This window comes from Magnolia sinica, chromosome 18, assembly GCF_029962835.1.
Source record: "Magnolia sinica isolate HGM2019 chromosome 18, MsV1, whole genome shotgun sequence".
NCBI lineage: Eukaryota > Viridiplantae > Streptophyta > Magnoliopsida > Magnoliales > Magnoliaceae > Magnolia > Magnolia sinica.
The window spans coordinates 7,528,464-7,555,512 of NC_080590.1; the positions used below are offsets into that span (position 1 = coordinate 7,528,464).

At 39.9% G+C, this 27,049-nt stretch overlaps 1 protein-coding gene across 5 annotated transcripts in view; it reads left to right on the top strand.

Annotated features, from left to right (window-relative positions):
• The window catches only part of LOC131232245 (uncharacterized), a 142,531-nt gene that overhangs the window by 40,541 nt on the left and 74,941 nt on the right, over positions 1 to 27,049 (top strand). For all 5 annotated transcript variants that reach the window (XM_058228453.1, XM_058228452.1, XM_058228454.1 and 2 more), the window contains 7 exons: positions 27 to 377; positions 467 to 598; positions 4,426 to 4,539; positions 4,627 to 4,811; positions 4,920 to 5,028; positions 7,633 to 7,776; positions 7,955 to 8,245. In XM_058228453.1, the coding sequence (XP_058084436.1) occupies positions 27 to 377; positions 467 to 598; positions 4,426 to 4,539; positions 4,627 to 4,811; positions 4,920 to 5,028; positions 7,633 to 7,776; positions 7,955 to 8,245 (1,326 nt within the window). The remainder of the gene's footprint in view (positions 1 to 26; positions 378 to 466; positions 599 to 4,425; positions 4,540 to 4,626; positions 4,812 to 4,919; positions 5,029 to 7,632; positions 7,777 to 7,954; positions 8,246 to 27,049) is intronic.

Consider the following 27,049-nt stretch of genomic DNA (forward strand, 5'->3'; position numbering starts at 1 on the left):
TACTTCTGTTTCAATGTCACATACAGGTGGCTGTGACCCTTGCAACCTTGTCATTTTTCTGCTATAGACCAACTATTCTTGCAATTCTGGAATTTGCAAATGCAATTAACATTGAGAATGACAACAGTGCTGCTTCTGAAGACAGCAAGTCTTCAGCAGCCACTATAGAAATGGATACTTCCAGGAGTGATGCAATTGGTGGTCCAAATTCAGCTCTTGTGCAAGAGCCTGTCGTCAAAGGATTGCTAGGCAAAGGAAAATCCAGGGTCATCTTTCATTTATCATTGAATATGACTCGTGCACTGATTGCTCTGATGAACGAAAATGGAACGCGGCTTGCTACTTTATCTCAAAATAATTTGCTCACTGATATCAAGGTTTGCTGAATCTTTCTTCTGGTCTAATTGATCTTTATGATTTTCTTGGACAATCTTTAATTTATCTCCATCTCTCTTCTACTGCCAAGGTGTTCCCTTCTTCGTTTAGTATAAAAGCTGCACTGGGAAATCTGAAAATAAGTGATGACAGTCTCCCCAGCAGCCACTCATATTTCTGGGTCTGTGATATGAGAAATCCTGGTGGAAGTTCATTTGTTGAGGTACTATCTGACTTATTTTCTTAAAAATGGATTATCCTATAATTTCCAATTCATAATTTAGTCCTTGCTAATTCTATTTGCGACAAGTTTATTCAGATTGTAATTGTTAGATCTTGTTATTGATATTATGATCTTGGCTTGCATAAGTGTAGTTGTAATATGTTGTTGAAATCTTATGCAATTATTGACCACATAAGAGGAAGGCTGGTGTTTTGGGAGCAGCGAATCGTGCAAATGTTTCCAACAACTTTAATAGTCACCCATGAATTGTTGGGAGAAGGCTACAAACAATGATGATGGTGATGATGCTCTTATTGAACAACTTAAACACTAGTTTAATATCCACCTGTGAATTGTTGGGAGAAGGCTACAATGATGATGGTGAATCGGTGATGATGCTCTTATGGAACAACTCAAACACTAGTTCCTAGATAGGAAATTTTGCAAGCCCAACTCATAAAATTTGAGTTGACATAACAAGATCATGGAAAGCGGTGTTTAGGGTGAAAAAGAACTTCAACAAGGAGATTGCTTCTAGCATTGGGAATGGATCTCGGACACAGTTGATGCAAGCAGATCTCCATCACCACGTGTGGGACCCTGCTTGAGCACATTACATGTATGGACAAACTTGTAGATCTAAGCACACGTGTGGACCCTTACATGGTCACACGTGTGAGCCCATATGGGTCCATGTGAGCAGTGTTCAGAGTATCTGTGTTGCATTATGTATTGCACCCTGGGGATTTGGAAATATTGTGGGAAACATAAAGAAATATCACATGTATCGAGGGAAGCTTTGAGGAAATGCAAGGAAAATGGTGGAATTTTCAGTGGAACTAAAGGAGATGTTAAATGGAAAATGGTAACACACTCGGAACTCAGAACATAAAAAAAAACTATGCATCACTGTTTTTTCATTGTTTCTTGGATCAAACAATGCACTCATTGCAGTCGTATGAAACTATGCTGTGAAATCACTCTACATTTTTGTTACAAAAAAGAAATCTCTCCACCAAATTTGTGTTTTGATGGGAAACAAACTGCAGCAATCTGCCTGGAAGAAAATCAGTACATCGATTCACCTGCAAGGGCAAAAGTTCATGGTAGTCACAACTACCATGCAGCCAGGAGTGGAGTACTGGAACATGCAGGAACCTCTGGGAGAGCACATTGTGGTAAAGGACAAGATCTCCTTGATGCCAGTACTTCCAGAGGAGATCCAGAATTTTTTATTCCTCTTGATAGTACTGTTCAAATGGGCAAACTTCTAAAAAATGATATGACAGTACTGAACCGAATGGATTGCAATGATATGGTGACAGCTTCTCTCAGAGAGAAAATAGCTGCAAAAGCGAGATTCCTTGCTGGAGTAAATACTGCTTTACCGGAGTCTTTCACTTCTTTAAAGCTAACTAGGAAATCCATTGATACACAGAAAACTTTGCATATGGATGCATTAAGTGTTGGTTCCAAAATCCTCTTGGAAGATGATAACAAGGTCATTAACTCCCCTAAGCAACTGGAGCAATACAAAAGAGATGAGAAGTTCATCATCAAGAAACATAAGTCAAAGTGTAACCGTAATCACAATACACGTACTAAAGAAAAAAGAGTAGATTCTACATCCAAAGATCCTAAGGTGAGCTCCATTCTGTTAAAAGTAAAACAAATCATTTGCATGTCTTAATTGAATATGTAATGAATGCAATTTTATTAGTGGGGATAAGCTTGCATCCGAAACAAACCATGCTTATCTGCAATGCTAATCTAGTTGAAACTAGATTATTTATGAGGATGCTTAATGGCAAATCTATAGAATCGTTTGGAGCAGAAGTCACTACCAAACTTTGAATCTTTCTTCATAGAGGAAGAAGAAGGGTTAGGTAATGATATTTAGCCATTCAAAAAAAAAAAAAAAAGTGTCATCATTACACTTTTACCACGCCTAACTTAACACAGGAATTCTTGGTCAAATTACCTATTGGCCAGGAGACATGTATTATAATTTGTAATCATTGTACTTTTACAATTCATTACTGTGCAATACATCTATCCAAACACGCCCTTAGTCGTTTGGTGAATGGACAACGAGGTATTCAAGAACGGTAATGGTTGGCGTAAGGGCCAATAGTTGAACCATTATGTTAGGGATGTAATGGTTAAATTTTTTTTTAAAAAGAAAAATGTGAAAAATATTAGAAAAATTGAAAAAAGTAGATGATTCCAAATATGTATTCTTTTATGGTTTTGAACATGTTTGTGATGTTATAACGGGCCGTTCTTTTGTAATCTTCACTCTCAACACCTTTGGAACCCTTGGGCAATCGATTACATTTCGATGCTGCCCCCCCCTCATTTAAAATATATGCATGCGCTAGGCTAGGTGTTCCTTCATATGGGACACTCCTCTGCTCTTGAACATGTGCCCACAATAATTACACTTGAATCTATATCGATTGTCGGGAAGCGGGATCCTGTGCTGGCAGCAAATGTCAGGTTACCTCCATTTTCCAGACATTTTCTACTTACGAAACAACATTATGTTAGTACATTCAATCTGGAATTTAAAAAAAAATGTTTTTTGCTATTTTTTAAATAAAAATATTTTTTTCAAAAAATCCAAAAACCTCCGTCAATATGTAAATTGGCGTCCAACATATCTAATGTGAAATTTCCATACTCTAATTGCAATTTAAGTGGATGAAATTGGAAAATTTTCAGAATTTCCCAAAATTTCCTAAATTCGCAAATTATAGCGTAACTGATATTTAGATCAACCAACACAGGTAAGCACTTGCAAATTAGGGCTAAATAACCTTTAATCAACTAGAAATTAAAAAAAAAACTTTTTTTTTTCAAAAAATCAAAAAACTTTTGTCAATAAGTTGATCAGCCTCCAACATATCCAATGCCATTTTTCTTACTCTAATTGCAATTTAAAAGGGTGAAATGGGGACAGTTTTAGATTTTCTCTAATTTTCCTAAATCCTCAGATTGGAGGTTTAAATCCATGATTGTACATGCAAAACATGCAAAATCATGGATTTTCATCTTAGTTCTAGTGATTCCAATTGATTTAAAGCAAAAAAGAAGAAGAAGAAGAAATCAAAAAATTTCTTCCTGTCTAAAAATCGGCCCCACCCATTGTCCAATACGGGTTTCTGCACGAAAATCTGGTTCTTTCTGATGGAAGAGGGTTGGCTGGATTTACCTCAAGAACAGATTACAAACCAAAAATTTGAAAAAAAAAATGGGTTTGTTGAAGGTCTTTGAGAATATTTTTGAAAAAAAAAAACAAAGGGACTGTCACTGTCGATTGTAACAAAAATTTTAAACTGTGATATTTTGAAAATATTGCATCATACCAACATATCACCGATACAATGTGATATCTCGTGATATTTCGACCGCCGAAGCCTGGAAGTCCATAATGGACTTCAAGGCAGTTTCGTATTGGCCAAGGTGATACTGATAGTATCCGCCGATATTATAAATACTGCAAACACTGCCCCTAACTATTGACCGTAAATGCCTCCTTGGCTCCTTTTTATTTATTTATTATAGTTTCATCACGAATTAACAAAAAACTGCAGATGATTAAGTTACAGCTGTATTGAAGTTATTGCACACTACTTATCATGAAAATATCATATCCTGAAACTTCATCTTGATTATCTTATGTCTTGGTATTTTCTCTCTTTTTGTTTATCTCATGTACATATATCACATAAGCATGGATTTTGCAATCTATTTGAATGGATGACTTAAGTCTCTGTTGTTGTAGCGCACATCTAAATAACAAATGATTGCCCATGGATATGCAGCTTGATTTCAGCTCATTCAGCATCGATGATGAAGACTATAGAGGCTATGATTATAGCCTCTTTGGGCAGCTTTCAGAAGTACGGATCGTGTATTTGAATCGCTTCGTGCAGGAGGTACTCACTTGGACGATGCATCTCTTCTTTCTTCTGTTCTCTTTAAAGATCTTCACACCTCACTGCACTGAAAGAGTGAAATTGCAGGTTGCGAGTTACTTCATGGGCCTTGTTCCCAGCAATTCTAAGAGTGTTGTGAAACTGAAAGATCAAGTAACCAACTCAGAGAAGTGGTTTACTACAAGTGATATTGAAGGCTCACCTGCTTTAAAGTTGGATCTTTCACTCAAGAAGCCTATAATAGTGATGCCTCGAAGAACAGACAGCCTCGAGTAATTTTATGTCATTGACTTTTAGAATCGTCTGTTTATAGAATCAATGTTAGCAGAAGTAATGTTGTTCCTTAAGCCTATCAGATAATGTTAGCTTTTCCATTGCAGTTATTTGGAACTTGATGTGCTTCATATAACTGTCCAAAATACATTTCAATGGCTTTGTGGTGACAAGAATGAAATGGGTGCTGTCCACCTTGAAATATTAACACTGCAGGTATACTTCACATCATGACTTGTTTCTATTTTATGGTGACAGAGAACTACTAATTCAGCTGCTTTCTTAATTTTATACCTCCAACAGTATATTTTGACATCTAAAAATCTATTTCTTGTGATAAAATTGTTTCTACTTTTACATTTTAGCTAAAATCATGTAGCTAAACAGTTCTGCTGATCAGTCTACCCTCTAGATGTGAGAAGTACTGATGACTCCAATGGTTGAAGTTTCTATAACTGTTGAGATTCCACTTTGAAGTTTGCTAAAACTCTTTGCTGAAACAATACAATGTTGAAGATTTCTATGAAACACTACACGAAGTTGAGTGAGCCAGGCTCCTGGTAACACACGTAAAACATTGAATGAATTCGTGCAGATACACATTGCATCATGTTGATTTTATTAGCTACACGAATGTTCTGTAGTTTTGTAACATCACAACTTAATATCTGTGTTAGATGGGTTCAACTCATGGGGGATATTATCTTCATTAACATCATGATATGAATTTAATGAGAAACATTCCAATCACTTGGAACAATCAGTCATAAGCTTCTACTGAAGTTGAAGTTGAACCACTCTAGATCTAATCATCAGAGAATTAGATTCTAGATCCTGAACTACTTATTGTAATAAAGGAAATTCTGCACTGCCAATTTCATCTTCGTTCTTTATTTCTACTAAGTTTACACTTAATCCATTACTTTACCAAATAGCAACAAACATCGTTCAGGTTTTCCATTCTATTTCGATTTCCTTAGTATACAAAGGACTTGAGCAGATATTTACTTCATAATTTTTTTGCCAATTATATTTATTAATGTGAAAGGATTGGATTTATTGATGAACTTGACATCCATATATTGTATATAATTTTGAGTCTTTCCACACAAAGCATACTATAAAATAGTTGCAAGAAGTGTTTTAAGATGGACATCACTGATATTGTGACATTATTTTGACTCTGCATGAGTTTCCATGAAATGATACCACAAGTAGTATTCATAGACATCGATGAATGGTACTCAACCATGCATGTTATGTGAGCATCAAAATCCATCTCCAATGACCCACATCACCTGCCTTACTATTTGTTTTTCATCAATTATTTAAAAGAGGTGTGGTGCCACAATCCCTCAAGGAAATGGATACACATTCTTGGCACAAAGGTATAGAGATGCCTCAGTCCCACAAACAAATTTCCTCAAAACATTTGAGGGAAAAGTTTCGTTTTTTATTTTTGGAATTTTCTCAAATGGACTGTCCCGGAAACAAATTCCCCCCAAAAAAATTGAGAGTTTTTAAAATTTCTATTTTGGATTTTCTCAAAGGCACATGTGCTGCCCTTGCATTGTTGATGCATATTGAATGTATCGCCAACACAAGGGAAATATGTTAATGGAACTGGACAATGTCTGCAATATCTCTTGATATTGCAAAACATCACAGAATATCACCGATATTTTGCAAAATACTGAGGAATTTTATAATGCCCCCTGTATCTTCTATCATGCTGTGGGTTACTAATTGTACTGGCCTGTACCATCAATACATGGAACACTGGCCTCAGCTAACACATCGTCAGTTAAGCTGCCTCTCTATATGCTTGTCTAAACTACAGCTGAAAGGATGACCAAGGCCTCTATATCATTTACAATTAAACTACATTTCGAGGCACATTACTAGTGCCAGAGATCAAGCTATTGCATTTGTGGAACCTTCCACACTTAAACTACCTGCAAAGGATTCTCTAAAAAGGTCCCGCATTGATTGCCAACAGTAAGGTTAGAAATTAGAATCTATGTATCCTGCTGGACTGGAGAAGGCTGATTTTGTCAAACCTTTGTCATCCTTTACCACTCCAATGCTGGAATTACCCAGGATTGGTCAAGAGATCCTATCCCTCATGAAACCTACCTAACCATTAATTTTGAGTTAATTGTCATTCAAAATTTTTTTTTCTCCCATATTTCTCTGTGGTACTTCACTGGCATATAGGAATTAGGATATCTAACCTTGATCAGGATTGAGGTGAGCTAGAACCCTGATCACTAAAGGAAACAACCATTAAGATGTGTAGGGTCTGATCATTGTGGTTTTCTTCTTTCTTATTCAAGTTTTAACTTGTCATTTTGCAAGATTTTGGGATGTTTATCAATGCTTAGATACAGTTCAAGATGTTCATGAACAGCATGGTACATTTGGTTGAAGAACTTTCCTTTGCCAAATGCCTTTGGAAGATTCCTAACATGAGGACTTTTCGCACTGATCAGTAGTGGCTTGAGTGGGCCGGAACCTAGAGGCTCGCAAGCTGGCCCAGGCCCGAGGCTGTTTGAGGCCCCAACAAGATAGCCCTACTTGTGGCCGGGGTTGGACCTGGGACTGGATCCTTAACTAGTAGACAGGGCTTGTGCCCAACTAATCAGATCTGGGGCGCGCTTGGACAAGCCTCAGCCTGTACCATTTACATCCCTTCTGATTAGTAACCCATAGTTCAGAAGGACGGTGTTTAAAGCTGACTATTTGTAGTGTGCAAATTTCATTAATCATGATTTCATTCAATGTAAATGTTTGTGAAGTTGTTCCTGTGATTTGGTGTAGGTGAAAGACATCCACTTGACAGTTGGCACTGGGATGAAATTCAGTGAAAGTATAATCCAAGATGTCAAAGGACTTTCTGTTGTAATTCGGAGATCTCTTCGCGATCTTTTGCATCAAATTCCAACTACAGAGGTTGCTATTAAGGTAAAATAGTGCATCTTTTGAAGTGTTGGTAGAAGCATGCTGGCTTTCATGATTGTTGTGGATAGGTTCCGCTGATGGTATCTCCAATATTACTGACTCTTTTAGGTTTTCAAATTTTTTTTACATGACTGTTTTTTTTTTTTTTTTTTTTTTTTGTATTGTATTGTTGTCCTTCCAGATAGAAGAGCTCAAAGCAGCATTGTCTAACAGAGAGTACCAGATAATTACAGAATGTGCACTATCTAATATCTCTGAGACTCCACATTCTGTTCCACCATTGCATCAGGGTCTTGAAGCGTCTTCTGATGATGTGATAGAACATCTAGACCATCCACCTACAGATGCGGTGGAATGTGAATCACAGGATAAAGAAGAATGGGTCACCATGAAAGTTTCTGTTGCCATTAGTTTGGTTGAATTGAGCCTGCATTCAGGAGTAACTAGAGATGCAGCATTGGCTACTTTACAGGTAATTGGATTTTCTTGTGGCAAATATATTATTCATGCCTGCATTTATGGTGTGTTGTCTATGATATTAGTGGAGTCATGTTCACTTAAATTGGCAATATTTATGCCGGATGTCCTTAAATGGTCATGAGTTCAGGAATTTATTTCCAAGCAGTTGACTTTTTCGTTGGCCATTTTGATAATTGTCGGTTGTAGACAATGTTCGAAGTATCAGTATCGTGTTACGTATTGCATCCTTGGGATACAGATACATATCTGTTATTGCACAGGATATATCGTTTGTATCAGGTAAATTATCGCACTTTTTGGGAAGCATGTGGAAACATTGGGGAAATGGTTGAATTTTTCAATGAAACTTCAGGGATTGTTAAAAAAAAGACCTTTACAACTTTAAAATTATAACATCTTAAAAAAGAAGTGCACATAATAGGTTTTTTTTTTTTTGGTATAGGGTCCTAAGCTATGCGTTGTTTGATTGAACTAATGCAATTATATTCAAATTGAATATATAACATTTTGAGTGTATGTGACGATCATTTCATCAAACACTTCTAAATACTTCAAAATTAGTTTAATGGCTGGCTGAAGGAAAATTTTCAAAAATTAATATTTTAATAATTTTTATTTTCCAAAAATCGACAAGGACTTAACAAATCAATAGATCAACCGTCATACATTCTTGATTGCAACATTGCTAGCAATTTGGGAGAAATTGGGAAAATTTTGAAAATTTCCCAAATCGGACCACCTACACTCAAAATTTAAAATTAGAGTGTATGTGATGATCATTTCGTCAAATACTTTGAAATTAGTCTCAATTGACAGCTGGTCGAAGGAAAATTTTGAAAAAAACATGGAGAACATGAATGACCAATGTTGGTTGGTTGGTTGGTTGACATGATAGAGTCTTAACCTTTAAGTCGAAGGTTCGAGGAGTTGGTGCCACCATCTTGAAAAAAACATGAAGAACCAATGGATATTGAAATCAAAGCTCCAACTCCATGATTTTTCATGCAAATCATGAAGAACCAGTGGATTTATAACCATTTGACACTGATTTAACATAATTTCAACAAAAAAAGGGGATCGGAATTTGAAAATGCCCACCAGATCAAACATTTGGGATATATTGGCACTACCTGTACGTTTCGTATCGCACAGGTAGGATATAAGATATATCGTGGGATATATCGGCCGATATCGTTGTTATTTAAAATATTGGTTGTAGATATATCTAGTGTCCAATCAGCTTAACACCATTGTAGCAGAAGCGATCTCAAAACCGAGCGATGTATCACGTTACCTCATGATGATGGCCTGAAAAACCTCCAATCTGTTATGTTCTACAAGAGAACGGTAGATATTCCACCCCTCTAGCAACTCTGGCCAAGATTGATGGCCCACACAATCACGAACCAAGGTCGGCTTACCCTCGTTAACGAAGGAATGAAGGTCACCGTACCTAGACAGACTTTTTCTTGCGAGAGAGAGATACTTTCTCTTGGATGGCTGGCTCCAAATATAACCTTTATAGCAAGGAGCCCTAGCCAATTATGGGATGAAATCTTGCCTACCATTAAGGGAAGAATCTCTCCCAACAGCTAGCTATCCGATTGCTATGTTTAGAGCTAACACTTGCTAGCCATATTTGATTCGCCACACGTGTGGCCGTTTTGGTGGGCCCCACCACATGGGGTCCACGTCCAACATCTCTCACATGCGAGTGGCATCTCTCATCTCTCAAAATTCATGCTCTTAAGAGTTCGATGCCGTATGCGACCATTGGGAATTCTTCTAAGGTTGGGAGAGTGCCATATCAAGCTTTCATCTTGGTAACATGGAACATCTCATATTTGCTATTCCTCGCTTGTCCTAGACCCATCTAGTCACACTTTGGTTTAAGTATCTCCTAATCCCTCTTGAGTCGTAAACTAATGACAATACTCAATGCCGGTACACATCATCCACTTATCGAGAAAAGAATCGATCATTTCTTAAATCTTTCTTCAAAATAAATTTTATATCATATAGTAGATTTTGAAAAGTATAATTTGAAATTCAATTAAAACGTCTCAATAGGTGAGCCGACGAACAAGGTTATAAATGTGTACCCAATCTAAAGTAAGTGTGATACTGATGATCTTTCTCGGACCTCATGTCATTTCACATTGATTTGATCGCTTTCCTAGAAGTATCCCATGGAGACCGAATACATAACATGACCTTTGGGTGACACTCTAAAGTAGCATCATCAAAACTCTATTTCTTGACATAGTCACGAGTCAATGAGGACCCTAGGGTAACTTACTAGAAACCATCTTTTTCACAAAGTGAGGGAACAAGGATTCATCCTCTCACTCAAGTAGATGTTTGGTCGGGTGGACGGATTATGCCCGTAGCACATGCGGTATGAATCTCACATCATGGAATGGTATAATTGGGGTCAACGCCGAAACTGTCACTCCATGCGGATCTAAGTCTAGTCGTCATCTAGCGCGTAACCTGAGCATCCCTGATACTCACATCCGGCTATGTACAGACTTTGTGATCCCAATGGGTGAGGTAATCACACTCGATCCTGGGAGGATTGACGACATCACCTATTGCGTCTCTCATCTTCCATGTCCACGACATGAGGGTGATCAAAGCTGTGCAAAAAATGACCAACAAGTTTGTCGGCATAAATTAACGCATCCCAATAAGCAATAAAATGAACAAATATATGCAAATCATACGTACTAGAAACAATATCTAATAATCATCATAAATGTATGTAAACAAGTCCACATCATGTAAAACGCTAAAAGCTACAACCTACGAAGTCCCATCTCATGAACGTGCGATATGAAAGAATGTCACACAATGGGCTTTGTCATCGGATCTGCTATCATCTTTTTAGTGGATATGTGCGTCAAGACCACTTGTTTTTGTGCTATCACGTCTTGAACATAATGATATTTGATATCAATCTGCTTCGACCTGCCGTTATACATATGATTCTTTGTATATGCTAATGCAGCTTTGCTGTCGCAGAGTATAGTGATAGGGAATCCGACACTCAAGACAACGTCAAAATGTAAAAGGAATCTCCTAAGCCACATGGCCTCCTGTGTCATAGCACAGCTGGCGATGTATTCTGACTCTATGGTCGAAAGGTCGATGCATGTTTGTTTCTTGCTGCACCAGGAGACTGAACCACCTCCAAGCAAGAAGACATACCCAAAGGTTGACTTGCCTTCCTCCACGTCACACCCCAATATGCATCAGAGTAGACTCGAAGTCGAAGGTTAGCACCCTTGTAACACAACATGTAGTCTGCAGTCCCCCAAAGATATAGAAGGATTCTCTTTATCGCCTGCCAATGACCTAGTTCGGGATTACTTTGATAACGACTAACCAGCCCCACGACATAACTTGTGTTGGGTCGAGTACACATCATGGCATACATCCAAGGTGTCCCAAACTGGTTATGTATTGGCCGTAATGGCCGATATGTAATGGTAACAGAGGTTACTGTTACACGATTCGGTGTTTAATCGGGGAGGTCCAGAAAAAATGAATCGAAACGGCCATTACAAGGCGTAACAGCCATTACGGGCCCGTAATAGTCGTTACGGGCGATAACCTTAAAAGAAAATAGAATAAAGAAAGAAAAAAATAAAAAAAAATACGAACTCGTTTTCTTCTTCATCTTTTCTTCTTCCACATAATTGTTGTGGCTGCTGCGTCGCTGCTGCAACTCCTGCTGTTGCTGCTTCTTATTCTTCTTCTTTCCCCTTTGGTGCAGCTCCCTCTCCCTCTCCGCCCTCTTTCTCTCTTGTTCCCTCTCGTTTTCTCCTTCTTTCTTTTCCCCTCTCTTTCCCTCTCATTTTTTCCTTTTCCCTCTCATTTCTCTCTCCCTCTCTGTCTTGAAAAAAATGAAAACAACCACGCACTTTATTTTTTAAAGTAGTCTGCAGCGTAGGCCGCTTAGTGCACTTGTACTGTTTTAGTGCATGGGCCCACCTTGATTTATGTGTTATATATGCATGCTGCCCATCAGTTTTTCTTGATCATTTCAGGGATGGTCCCTATAATGAAGTAGATCCAGATCTCAAGTGGACCAGATAGTAGGATTGAATGCCACCATCAAAACTGTTGATAAGGTCGCATGGACTTGGATCAAGGGAATACACAAGTATCAACTTATAAAAAAATAATAACAAATAATAATAATAATAATAGAAAGTTTAATTGTGGGAATTCAATCCCTACTGTGTGGTCCACCAAAGATTTGGATTTGCCTCATTTTTTGGACCATTCCCTAAAATGAGTTGGCAAAAAGGATGGACGGCATGGATATACAACAAATGCATCAAGGTGGGGGCGTCATTCACTTGTGGTCCACCTAAGGTTTAAATCCGCCTGATTTTTTGGATCATTTCTTAAAATGAGTCGGCAAAATAGATTGACGGCACATATATACAAATACATCAAGGTGGACCCCAATTTCAAGGCCTCACCCACTAGTAGTCCACTTGAGATCTGGATCTACTTCATTTTGGACCATGCCCTAAAATGAGTTGATAAAACGGATGGAGATATACAATACGTTACATCATGGTGGGCCCCATGTACATGACCCTAAAAATTGTGCATGAGGCATACATTAACTCAAAATTAATAAATTAAATTATGGCACTGTTGTTGCCGAGTCACAATCCCAAAATTAAATCGTTTAAATGCTTTTCATCGTTAATTTGCAAACACTTGTTTTTTTGTTCAATAGATTGCATGAATTTAAGGTTGATTTGGGGCACCGAATGGTCCAGTAGATCAACTCTAAATCGACAACACTATTTACTTGAATATAATTTCAAAATTTTTCTTAAGATTTATTGGGAAAAATGATATTAATTTGTTAATATATGAATTACATAATTGGACACAAAAGTCCCTATATTATATGTTGACATAAAATGTACACAAGTCACAAGGTATTTAATACACCAATACCTACAAATATGAGATATTTTGTTATTAGATTTATTTTAGTTAATTCATATTGATATTATATAGTTAGATAATTAAATATAAAAGATCCGTAGCCAATATTAGGTCGCCAAATTCATAAATTCATCAGACAGCTCGCTACAACATTTTCACCAAAGACTGGACCGTTACACTACTATAAACATGTTCTAAATTATAAATGAAAGCATATTTGGAATATTTATAATTTTTTGGATTTTTTGAATATTTTTTTTTTTCAGAATTTTTGGAGCAAAAAATAAAATAAAATTGATGGATACAAGCCGTTACGCTGATTCAACGTATTCGTAACAGTGGGCATCGTTACACCCACTGTTACCGCAACGGAACACCTTGCATACATCAGACTGCCGACATCACTGGGATATGGAACGGATGCCATCTTTTCCTTTTCGGCGTCTGTCTGTGGACAAAGATGGAGATGCAAGGCTACGCCCTTCTCTACAGGTGTGTCAATGGATTTAGAATTATGCATACAAAAACGCTCGAGCACTTTTTTGATGAAAGTCTCTTGAGACAGACATAAAAGTTTCTTGGAGTGATCCCGAAGAATTTTAACTCCGAGTATATAATTCGCCTCACCTATGTCCTTCATATCAAATTTGGAGGACAACCACCCTTTGGTGGCGACAATCATTTCCGTATTGATTCTGACCAACATAATATCATCGACATATAGAGAGATGATCAAGAAACTCTTCTTAGATTGTTTGACATACGCGTAATGGTCCTCCTTGATCATTGAGAAGCTGTTTGATTTGATGGCTTCATCAAATTTCAAGTACCATTGTCTTGATGACTGTTTCAGGCCATAGATGGACTTATTGAGCTTGCAAACTTTGCACCCTTGCCCTTTGACCATAAACCCGGTGGGTTGATCCATATAGATCTCCTCATCTAAGTCTCCGTTCAGAAATGCCGTCTTAACGTCCATCTGATATAGTTGTAGATCAAATAATCTTCCTCTGGTATAAAAAGAAATTAAGAAGGTTCTCAAGAACCAACCTGCATAAGTTGCAAAGTCATCCATTTTATAGCTAATGCTAGTTGTCAAAGGCAAGCCACACAAAACCAATATTAGGATATATTCTTTTAGCTAGATCTTATTTTTATTGGTCAAAGGGAGGACAAGAACAAATTTCATCTTGTTAATTGGGGGGAAGTTTGTAGACCCAAGGAGGATGGGGGAGCCAACATTGGGAATCTAAAATTGATGAACATAGCCCTTTCGGTGAAGTGGCTATGGAGATTTGAAGTTGCAGAGGAAGTTTTATGGAGGGAGGTAATGATAAACAAGTATGGGTTCTAGGATGAAGGATGGTGTACTAGAAACTCCTCTTGGTATAAAGCCTCATCTATTTGGAAAGGTGTGCTTTCGATTAAGGCAAAGTTCAATAACTTTATTGGGTTCTCTTGGTAATGGTGAGAAGATCCGATATTGGAAAGATGTTTGGGTTGGTGAATGCTCTTTAAAGAAGGAATTCCCGTGGATGGCTCATCTTTCTCCGGGGATTGACATCAAGGTTTCACGTTGTTTCTCTTATATGGGTGGTCAGATTGTTTGGTCTCCTTTGTGCCGAAGAAATCTTCTTGATGATGAAGTGGAGGAATGCACAACCTTCATTAATTGTATTCATTATTGTTACCCGATTGAAGGGGAGGACAAATTATTGTCACACAAAGATAGGTCTGGGTTCTTTTCAGTCCTGTCATTTTATGATGCTTTTTACAAATCTATGATAGGAAAAGAGGTGGGGAAGATTGGATATGTTCGGTCTTATGAAACCACTCCACCCCCCTGGAAAATTGTGGCTTTTGGATGGTTGGTTGCAGTATTCAAAGTATCCCTGATATTATCAAAATATCCATGATATTATCTGTATCTTTAGCTCGGCGATACCAATAACACTGGTAGTATAATAAATTCCAGGTATAAATGATGTGCCATTAAGTATCAACAATATATCGCCAATCTTTTCTACTGTGTAAATTCTAGGTGTCGCTTGTATTGCCTTTGTATCAATATCGTCAATGTATCATGAATATTTTCAACTTTGTAAATTTCAGGTGTGGCTTGTATCGCCAGTGTTTCAGCAACATTTCAATAATATTGCCAATGTATTAATATCACTAAAAATCTATTTATTAAAAAAAATTCCATTTCAATTTTTTTTATGAGGTTGTATATCGTGTTCAATTAGTGGACAATAATATTGTGAATTAACATTATTGCAACATGGGTGATATCGAGACTATAATCTTTCCTTTCCTATCCTTTCCAGTTGTTGACGATTCTTGGTGAAATATCTTGTGTTGTTGATTTTCTGAAATATCAATGGATGGTTGTATGGATAGATGGAATGGATGGGATGGTTGGATTTATTTCTTACGACATCACGCATTTAGGCCCCCATTAAATGAAAACTTATTAGGTATGCATTCTTTTTGCAAATTTATGATTCCTAACATGTAAATATGTGTATTTTAGCATCTCCTAAAGTTCTACTGAAAAATTCCATATTTACCCCCATGTTTCCCTAATGTTTTCTCCACATTTTTGGTTATCTGTGATATTATTGGTGATATCAATATTGTTTCTATATCCTTGGCTAGCGAAACCTGTAGTGATACCAATACTTCGAACATTGGTTGGTTGGCAAGGAAAAAGTCCTTACGATAGATAATCATCAGAAGCGTTCTAGGGAAATCCCGAATATGTGCACCTTCTGTATGTCAAATGCGGTGTCGGTAAATCATCTCGTTATTCATTGTCCTTTTGCCTTCAAGGTTATGCCAGGGTCAGAGACTTCTCGAATCCACGAGGAAAGAAAGCAGAAAATAGAAATAAATTCTAATAAATTCGAAATTGATTGATGAATGAATAAAATCGAGTTCACAACCCTTTAAATAAGGGTATCAAGCAATGGGAAAGAAATCATAATCAAACTACAACTCAAACTCTCAGAATCCGCGACTTACTATAAATAGTAAACTTACTATTTATAGACGGTCGTGATGTCTACTAGTGCGCAAGGTTTTCGGCCAAAAATAGTAAGTGTCCTATTTGGCTTCACCAAACCGTTCCCCTAATTATTCTAAGCTCTTTTCATGTTGGGCGCAACTCCTAAAGCCCAACGGATGAAGAGTTATAATCAAACTAAAACTTACTATTTATAGTAAAAACGAAATTAAAACAGGGAAACGACCGTCAATCAAGGGGTTTTTCGCAATTCCGGGCGGCGCAACCCGGCGTAGCGGGTTGGTTGGCTAAAGTAGCTCGTTCTACCCCAAAATCATATATTTTACGTCAGCTAACTCATTCCGGATTGCGAGATACGCCCGATCTAAGGTCCGATGGTCCGGATCACTTCTGTCGTCGACCGGGCCTTTTCTGATCCATCTTGGCCATGAAACTGTCCGCGACCCGCTCTACATCAGTCCCCTCCACTTCAAAAGAACTCGTCCTCGAGTTCTCATCATGCGCTGGTTCATGATACTCGAACAAGTCCGCGACGTTGAAAGTCCGTGAGATCGCCATGTCATCTGGAAGATCAACAACATAAGCGTTGTCATTGATCTTTCGGATGATTGGTACCGGTCCAATCTTTTTATTCTTCAACTTGTTGTACGTTCCGGTCGGAAATCGTTCTTTGCGCAGATGGACCATTACTTGGTCACCCACCTCGAACACTTTTTGTCGCCGATGTTTGTCGGCTTGCTCCTTGTATTTTTCGTTCGAGGCATGTAACTTGGTTTGTACTTCCGCATGAATGCCCATGATCTTGTCAGCCATATGTTCCGCTGCAATGCTCATGCCTGGGAGCTTGGGCAGAGGGACCAAGTCTAGTGTGTGGCGATGTACTCGTCCATAAATAACTTGGAACAGGGATTTTTCTGTCGAGCGGTTCACCATGTTGTTGAATGCAAACTCCGCTTGAGACAAAGCCAAATCCCACGGCTTCGGTTTTCTCCTGAAATACACCGAAGGAGGTTTCCCAACGTGCGATTCACAACCTCGGTTTGACCGTCGTCTGTGGGTGGTAGGCGCGAATCGAAGTCGTGTATCGAATCGAGTCCACAAAGTCCACCAAAAGTGGCTTATGAACTTCTTGTCACGGTCCGAAGTAATAGTCTTAGGAACCCCATGTAGCCGCACAATTTCTCTCAAGAATAGATTCGCCACGTGTGTGGCATCGAGAGTCTTCTTACATGGGATAAAGTGCGCCATCTTGGAGAAACGATCTACCACCACGAACACTAATCCATGCCACGTTGTGTTCGTGGAAGATCAAGCACGAAGTCCATAGATAAATCTTCCCAAGTACCGTCAGGCACAGGTAACGGGGTGTAGAGGCTAGTATTATGAGATTGTCCCTTAGAGGTCTAACAAATATGACAACGTTGTACGACTTTTTCCACATCACATACCAATTGTGGCCAGTAATACCGCTCTCCACAAGAGCTTGTGTCTTGTCTTGCCCAAGGTGTCCACCGAGGATACCTCCACGTAGCTCTTGAATAATCTACTTTTTTAGAGAACTTTGAGGGATGCACAATCGATTCCCTTTGAAGAGGAACCCGTTTTGCATATGTAAGTCGCCGGGGTGACCTTCTTGGCATCTAACCCATGCGTCTTTGAAGTCGTCGTCATCGACATATATGTCTTTGAGGCGCTCGAACCCAATAACTTCATTGCTCATAGTGACTAATAAAGTTGCACGGCGACTTAGTGCATCAGCTACTTTATTCTGTTGCCTTGACTTATGTTTTAGTACGAACGTGAATTCCTTGCAAAAACGAGATCTACCTAACATGCACACGGTTAATGTTAGCTTGACTATTAATGAATTTAAGAGCTTGATGGTCCGTGTAAAGTATAAATTCCCTTTGAATCAAATAATGTCGCCACTACTGCAGTGCCTGGACCACCGTGTATGACTCGATCTTATATGTAGACCACTTCTTACGTGCATCGCTAAGTTTCTCGCTGTTGAAGGCTACCGACATACCTTCTTGAGACAAAACTCCCCCAATTTCGACATATGAGGCATCACATTCGACTTCAAACAGTTTGTCGAAGTTGGGAAGTACAAGAATCGGGGTCGTGGATAACCTGCGCTTGATTTCAGCAAAGCTCCTGTCGGCTTCATCAGTCCACTGAAATTGCCATTTCTTCATGCAATTTGTGATTGGTGACACAATGGTACTTAAATTTTTCACGAACCGATGATAGAATGTCACCAGTCCATGAAAACTTCACACTTCGTGAATATTTGTGGGAACCGGCCATTCTCTGATTGCCTTCACATTTTCCTCATCCACCTAAATGCCCGTGGATGTGACAACAAAACCCAGGAACAATAGGCTATTAGTCATGAAGTTACACTTTTTGAATTGAGGTATCGTTTATTTTTAGTGAGCACTTGAAGGACCTTCTTGAGGTGTTCCATATGGGTGGTTTCGTCTTGATTGTATATCAAAATATCATCGAAGTAAACCACAACGAACCGCCCAATGAAAGGTTTCAGAACTTGGTTCATCAATCTCATAAATGTGCTAGGCGCATTCGAAAGCCCGAAGGGCATGACCATCCATTCGTATAATCCTTCCTTCGTTTTAAAGGATGTTTTCCACTCATCACCCGACCGTATTCGAATCTGATGGTAGCCGCTCCTTAGGTCCAATTTAGAGAATATTTTTGCACCCTCTAACATGTCCAGCATATCGTCCAACCGTGGTATAGGAAATCTGTATTTTATGGTGATTTTGTTGATGGCTCGGCTGTCAACACACATGCGCCAACTCCCATCTTTCTTTGGAGTTAATAGAGCTGGTACAGCACATGGACTCATGCTCTCCCGAATAAGACCCTTACGGATCAACTCCTCTACTTGTCCCCTGCAGAATCTCGCACTCATTCGGACTCATTCGATAATGGGGACGATTCGGTAAACCGGACCCGGGACAAAGTCGATATGGTGTTGGATATCCCGCATGGGGGGTAACCCATCGGGAAGGTCATCGGGCCAGATTTCTTTGAATTCATGTAGCAGGGGCCTTAGTATTTCAGGGATGTTGGTAGGCTCGAGTTCTTCCCCTTTTACAATTAATGCATAAGTCTGTCCTGTTTCCTTTGATTCTTCCACGAAGTCCCGTATGGTTAAGAGAAAACGGCCCTCCACTTTAGAAGTTTCAGGTGGTCCCTCTGGATCCATAGTGGCCAATATGGTCTTTCGGCCGTCCTTGACGAAGATATATATATTATCTCGCCCTTTATGAGTGGCATCACGGTCAGATTGCCATGGCCGACCGAGTAGTATGTGACATGCTTCCATGTCGACCACATCGCATACTACTTCATCCTTATAATGTTTGCCAATTGAAAAGGATATGGTGCATCGTTCAGTTACCTTTGTTTCGCTGACCTTCTTGATCCAACCGATTGTATATGGAGAGGGATGACGCTCCGTTTTCAATTGCAATTTTTCCACCATGACCTTGGAAACGATGTTCTCGCTACTCCCACTATCAATGATCACGTCGCACAAACCTTTCGATTCACCGTACACCTAGTGCGGAAGATGTTATGCCGCCGTGGATGCACTTCTTTTCTTGGCGCATATAATAGTCGCCTCACGACAAGCGACTCGCCGTGATCTTGCTGAACCCAACCTGAATCATCTGCCTCGTCCTCGGTGGTATGCTCCTGTTCTTCAATATCTGGATCTTCATAAGCGTTATCAGCACTACCATCATTGATGGCGAGGTTTGCCACTTTTCGCTGGGGACAAGTATTTGATAGGTGGCCCGGTTGGCCACAACGATAGCAGTTATCGGGCCTTGGCCGAGCATAGGGGTTCGGGATTCTACTTGGACCAGCAGCAGTCGATACGCCCCTTTGGGGTCTAGCTTGCCCACTTCCTTGATCTCGGTTCTCAAACGTAGGAGGTTGAGTGCGTGCTCCTACGGGCTCCTTCCCCTTAGGTTGTGCAGTTCCCTGGGGCAGACCTGCCACAGGAATCCTTGCAGTAGGATAGGTCCGTGTGTTAGGACGTTCAAGTTGCACTTCTGCACGAGTAGCCAACTTGATCGCATCATTCATCGTCCAGACGGACTGCATCTGGACCCGATCCTGGATAGCCATACGCAATCCACCGTTGAATCGGGCGACTTGCTGCGATTCAGTCTCGACCAAATCGTTACGCGCCGCCAGGCGGTAAAATTCTTCTGCGTATTCTCTCACCGACCGACTACCCTGTCGACAATTTTGGTATTGTTGGAATAATACCTGATCGTAATCGCTAGGGAGGAATCGGGCACGTAGTAGCTGCTTCATCCGCTGCCAGGTGCGGATTGGTGCTTTCGTCTGCCTGGTTCGCGTGAGTTGCAGTTGTTCCCACCAAGCTAAAGCTCCTCCTTTCAACTTGTAGGCCACAAGCTTGACCTTCTTTACTTCAGGGATGTCCATATAGTCAAAAAATCGCTCAACTTCAGAAAGCCAATCGAGGAAATCCTCAATGTGTAATTGGCCATTGAAGCTAGGAATATCAACTCTCATCTTGAATTCTCGATCCGTTCGATCTACTCGATCGCCGCCATGTCCGGGTGTTGAAAGAGTATGTCGTCGATTTCCTCCTCACCGGAGCCCCCTTCCTCAGAATGACCCTTGGATGCACCGTCGGTACTATCCGCGCCCATATATAAGTGGATTTCTCACAAACATCAAGGTGGGCTCACTTGGAGTCAGAGTTAAGTTGGCACCGACATCAACAGCAATCAGTGTAAAGCCACTGGTCGGTGGACATTTAAGTCTAGAGAGCAGGTTACTTAGCCATAGATAGGGCCCACCAAGATGTTTGTGATAAATCCCTGTGTCCATCTGTTTTGCGACGCAGGGGAGGACGTGAGGTCGAGCACCGTCTTCCTCAAGAGGATAACTATTCCGAATCCACGGAACTTCTCTGGACTCCTCACAAAGACTTCTCGAATCCACGAGGAAAGAAAGCAGAAAATAGAAATAAATTCTAATAAATTCGAAATTGATTGATGAATTAATAAAATCGAGTTCACAACCCTTTAAATAAGGGTATCAAGCTATTGGAAAGAACTCATAATCAAACTACACCTCACCCTCTCAGAAGCCGCGACTTACTAGAAATAGTAAACTTACTATTTATAGCCGGTCGTGATGTCTACTAGTGCGCAAGGTTTTCGGCCAAAAATAGTAAGTGTCCTATTTGGCTTCACCAAACCGTTCCCCTAATTATTCTAAGCTCTTTTCATGTTGGGCGCAACTCCAAAGCCCAACGGATGAAGAGTTATAATCAAACTAAAACTTACCATTTATAGTAAAAACGAAATTAAAACAGGGAAACGACCGTCAATCAAGGGGTTTTTCGCAATTCGGGCTGCGTAATACATCAGTAGGCGGGTTGGTTGGCTAAAGTAGCTCGCTCTAGCGAAACCTGTAGTGATACCAATACTTCGAACATTGGTTGGTTGGCAAGGAAAAAGTCCTTACGATAGATAATCATCAGAAGCGTTCTAGGGAAATCCCGAATATGTGCACCTTCTGTATGTCAAATGCGGTGTCGGTAAATCATCTCGTTATTCATTGTCCTTTTGCCTTCAAGGTTATGCCAGGGTCAGTGGGTGATTGGTTATTGGCGTGGCATGGAGTTTCTTTCCGGAAGAAGAGTAGGGTCTTTTTCTCTCAAAAAGTGGTAGTCAACTTCAATGTGTTTAGTGCGCTCGTGAAATACTGGATTCGAAGCCAACTGAATCGCACTAAGATTGTTAGCATATAATGGGGTCACCACAGACAAATGGATCCCAAGTCCCGTCAACAATCCCCAGAACCAAGTAATTTCACTACATGCGTTTGCCATTGCACGGTATTCGGCTTCTGTGCTGGATCTAGATACCGTGGTTTGCTTTTTACACTTCCAGCTAACCAATGATTGTCCCAAGAAAACACAATAACCAGTGGTGGACCGTCGTGAAATGGGACATCCTGCCCAATCTGCATCAGAGTAAGTAGATAATTGTGGATCATGTGATGATGGAAGAGAAGCGCCTAGTTGAGGGTACCTCTAAGGTATCGAATAATGCGATGAATTGCCGTCATATGCAATGTGCAAGGAGCCTCAACAAACTGGCTAACAACATGAACTGCATATGAGATATCGGGACGAGACATAGTGAGATAGACTAATCTCCCCACCAGCTGCCTATAGGATGTAATATCGGAGAGAAGGTCTCCATCATCTTTCCCATACTTGACATTCAATTCCAAAGGAGTCTCATGGGTCTTGTTATTTGTAAGGTTTGCTAGATTGATCAAATCACAGGTATACTTCCGTTGACTCAATAGATAACCTTGAGTAATACGAGAAATTTCAAGACCCAAATATGTTAACGGCCCATATCCTTCATATGAAAGGACGAGTGAAGTAATGATTTGAGATCGGCAATTCCTTGAGCATCACTTCCTGTGATGAGAATATCATCAACACAGACCAATAAAGCAACTAGACTTGAATCAGGCTTGAGAATAAACAGTGAGGAGTCATATTGGCTTTGAGAATAGCCCGCCGTCGTTAACACCCCATGGAAATTTTCAAACCATGCTCTTGGTGCTTGTTTGAGTCCATATAAAGCTTTAGATAGCTTGCAAACTAAGCGTGGATCCTTGGATTTGTAACCGGGAGGTTGCTTCAAGTAAACTTCTTCTTTGAGATTTCCATGGAGGAAAGCATTCTTGACATCGAGTTGACTGAGTTGCCAACCTTTAGAAGCACTTATAGTGATCAAGGAACGGACCGTTTTCATTTTTCCCACTGGAGCGAATGTCTCATCATAATCAACTCCATACTCTTGTTTATAGCCCTGGGCCACGAGCTGAGCTTTGTATTGATTTAAGCTCCCATCAGATTTTAATTTCACAGTATATACCCATTTGCTTCCTATCACTTGCTTACCCTCAGGTGATAGAACCAGCGTTCAAGTAGCATTCTCCTCGAGTGCCTGAATCTCATCATCCATGGCCTTTACCCAACACGGTTGTGTATATGCCTGAGAATAAGTAGGGACAACCAAAGAATCTAATCCAGAAAACAAGGCATGATGAGAGGCAAAAAGATTTAATCGACGGGGAGGAACAGACGGACGACCGGAACGGCGTCATTGGATCTCAGTGGAAGATTGGATAGTTACTTGTGCTATAGGAGAAGAAGACACCTGATCGGAAGCAGGAGCAGTTGAGGGAGAGGACCCAAGAGAGATAGGCTTCACACGACGTTGGTAGACCTGCAAAGGAGGAGTGGGAGAAGGAAACATAGAATGATTGTCTTCAAAAGAAGACATGAGAAATGGAAGATGGAACAATGGTAATTGAAGGAGATGCATGGACAACTTTATAGTATAGTAAAATTTCAAAGAATGTGACATGTCTAGACACACGAACACGATGAGAAAATGGATCATAACAACGATACCCTTTCTGATGCTTCCCATATCCAAGAAATACACATTTAGCTGCCCTGGGATTGAGTTTATCCCGTTCTCGTTCTGGAAGATGAACAAAAACAATGCATCCAAACACTTGTAACCGACTATAATCTGGATCTTTATCATGAAGGAAGAACGTGAGAGTTTTCCGGTTGGCCAAAACACTGGAAGGTAATCGATTGATCAGATACACAGTTGTTGATTTTGCTTCAGCCCAAAGAAATTTTGGATCACTTGCATACTCCATCATGGTGGTTGCTACTTCAGTAGTGTGCCGATTCTTTCGTTCTACTACTCCATTTTGCTCTGGTGTGTGAGGACACGTTCGTTGATGTATAGTTCCATTTGAACTTAGAAAAGTCTTAAACTCGGAGGACATATATTCTCCCCCAGTGTCAGGCCATAGAATTTTAATTTTCTTTGCAAATTGGGTCTCCACATATGATGAAATTTGTCTGTGACATGAAAATGCTTTAGACTTGTGTTTCATGAAATAAATCCAAGTGTGTCTTGAAAAGTCATCCACAAAGATTATGTAATACAATGAACCACTAGGAGCCAAGATTGGAAATGGACCCCAAACATCAGTATGAACGAGATCAAACAGATTCTGGGTACGAGTGTTACTTAATGAAAAGGGCAATGCAGTAGATTTACACACTTTGCAACTAACATAGTTCATGTCAATGGAAATGGGACTAATATTGATTTCCTCATTCAAAAGACCAGATCGAAATAAGAAAAGCATGTTTTTAGAATTTGGATGCCCTAAACAATTATGCTAAAGTTTCCAGCATTTATTAGCAAAAGAAATATCATGAGAAAATGGAAGAAAAAAACAACGCGATGAGACAACTCTGGGATCGAACGCCAAAGTAAATAACTGTCCTCTCATATGGCCCTTCCCAATCAGCTTCCTGTTTCTAGATCCTGTATGAAACAACCAGACTGAGAAAACAAAACCAAACAGTTATTCTCCACTAGTTGAGCAACCGAAATCAAGTTGGCAGATAATTTAGTAACATAAAACACTTTACAAAGGAAGAAATTGCGAGATGATGAAGGTGAGACTTTCAAGGACCCGATATGAGAATAGGTAAATGGTTCCCATCCGCAGTGCAGATGGAACCCACGCCACTATATGGAACACAATCAGTTAGACAAGAAAGATCCCCAATCATATGATTAGATGCCCTTGAGTTAATATACCAAAGATTTCTAGGATCAATATTACCTATCGAACCTGAAGAACCCATAGCTTGAAGGATTTGCTGAATTTGTTTTGGGGAAAGTATATTAGGTTGCACCGATGGGGCCATAGATGAATCTGAGTCAGGCTTCGCAGTAGAGGAAGCCAGAAATGCACGTTCACGTCGCTGGTAGTGAGGAGGTAGAGGAGGGCGAGTCGGGCAATTGGCTATATCATGTCCTTCTTGTTTTCAGTGTCGACAAAACAGAGTACTTGGTCCAGAGGAATTCATATTTTCTTTCTTATTGGGACAACGGGCAGCCACATGACCAAATCCATTACACTCAAAACATTTAACTTTCGACATGTCGTGTGACTTTTCGGAAAAATTGCGAGTAATGAAGGCAGCATCAGGAACAACCTCTCTCATGGAAGTAAGGGTTTTCAAACGTGTTTCTTCTGCCATCAAATCAGATAGAGCGGCCTCAAGAGATGGAAGTTGATGCCGGTTCATCAGAGCGGCTCGGGTTGGTTCAAACTCCGGACGGAGTTTATATAGAAATTGTATCAATTTACTAGTGTCGCGAAGTATCTTTACTATCTCAACCGCTGCAGGGGGAATAACTGGATCCATAAGTTGAATCTCATGCCAAAGGGAGGTAAGTTTAGAATAGAAATCTTGCATACTCAGAGCTCCTTGTTTTAATTTTGACAGCTCATACTCTACTTGATAGCGACGGGCATGATTTGATTGTTGATAACACATTTTCAAGTAAGCCCATATTTCGGATGCAGTCTCGAATGACGTGAGGTTAATTGCAATGTTGCTCTTAACACTGTTAAGGATCCATGTGATCACCGTTGAATTATTTGTGGTCCAAGATAGGAGTTCCTTTTCATCTTTTGGTTTGCCCGTAGAACCATCTAAATAGCCGTAGAGGCTCTTTCCTGCTAAAAAATGCTTGAATTGAAACTGCCACAGAAGATTTTTTCCCATCCAACCTAACAGGGATAGTTTCGATCTTATCAGAGGGATTCATGAATGCCATAATAAAGAAAAACTACAAAGAAGAAATGTACCACTGATTTCTGGGCCAGCAGGACTAAATCTGACGAGCAGAGGTAGAGCCGCTGTCGTTGATGGACTGAATCTGACGAATAAGCAACTTGATGGTTTCAATAGATCTTAGATCAATGAAGCCAGATGTGAAGACAGAGGTGGATCTGGAGGTGTGGCCGGATCTGGAGGTGTGGCCAATCGTGCGGCCTGTCGTGCGGCAGGAATGGGCCGCCGGAATCAATGGAGGAGTGATGCGGCCGGTCGTGCGGCAGGAATGGGCCGCTGGAATCAATGGAGGAGTGGAGCTATGACGACGATGATGCCTGGAATGGCAGAGATTTGCGGTGGCTGGATGATGGCTCTGATACCATGACAATTCAAGAATCTGGAGAATGTTTTTCTGTATTTCTTCAACCCAAAGGTGGGTTTAAATAACCACATTACAAGGCTATACAAGGAAGCTTATTTAGAGCTTCTCTATACATGGTATTTTACACCTAACAACCCATATATACAATATTCATATACATGATATTCACAGTCTGAAGATTAGCTTTTGGGTCAGTGAAGACCTAGAGCTTGAATCAAATGATAAATTGGAGTGGTCTTAAAATATAATATACAGGTCATGCTTGAATAACCCAAGTTAAAGGCAATTTTGTACTTCCAAATTTCCTCATATAAAGAAGTCCCTCCCTCAAGTTTGAGTCATTGATTCAAGTAACAATATAGCAGCCTGCTTCTTCAGCTTCCATATCTGGTTGCCGTGTATTATGTTAGCTATATCAATGATGTAATTCATGGTCATTCTTATTTTTAAGTTTGTTTGAATTTACATTCGTTAGTTACAGTTGTTCCATATATACCTTTCAAGTGTTCCACCCTGTAATATTGAATGACTGCGAACCGTAATATGGAACTCAAAAGCAGTATATTCTTCCAGCCCCACAATTCTTTGTACTTCTGATTTATTCGTTATTATTATGTGAGTGTTTTGACTCTTTTGAGCAAATTTG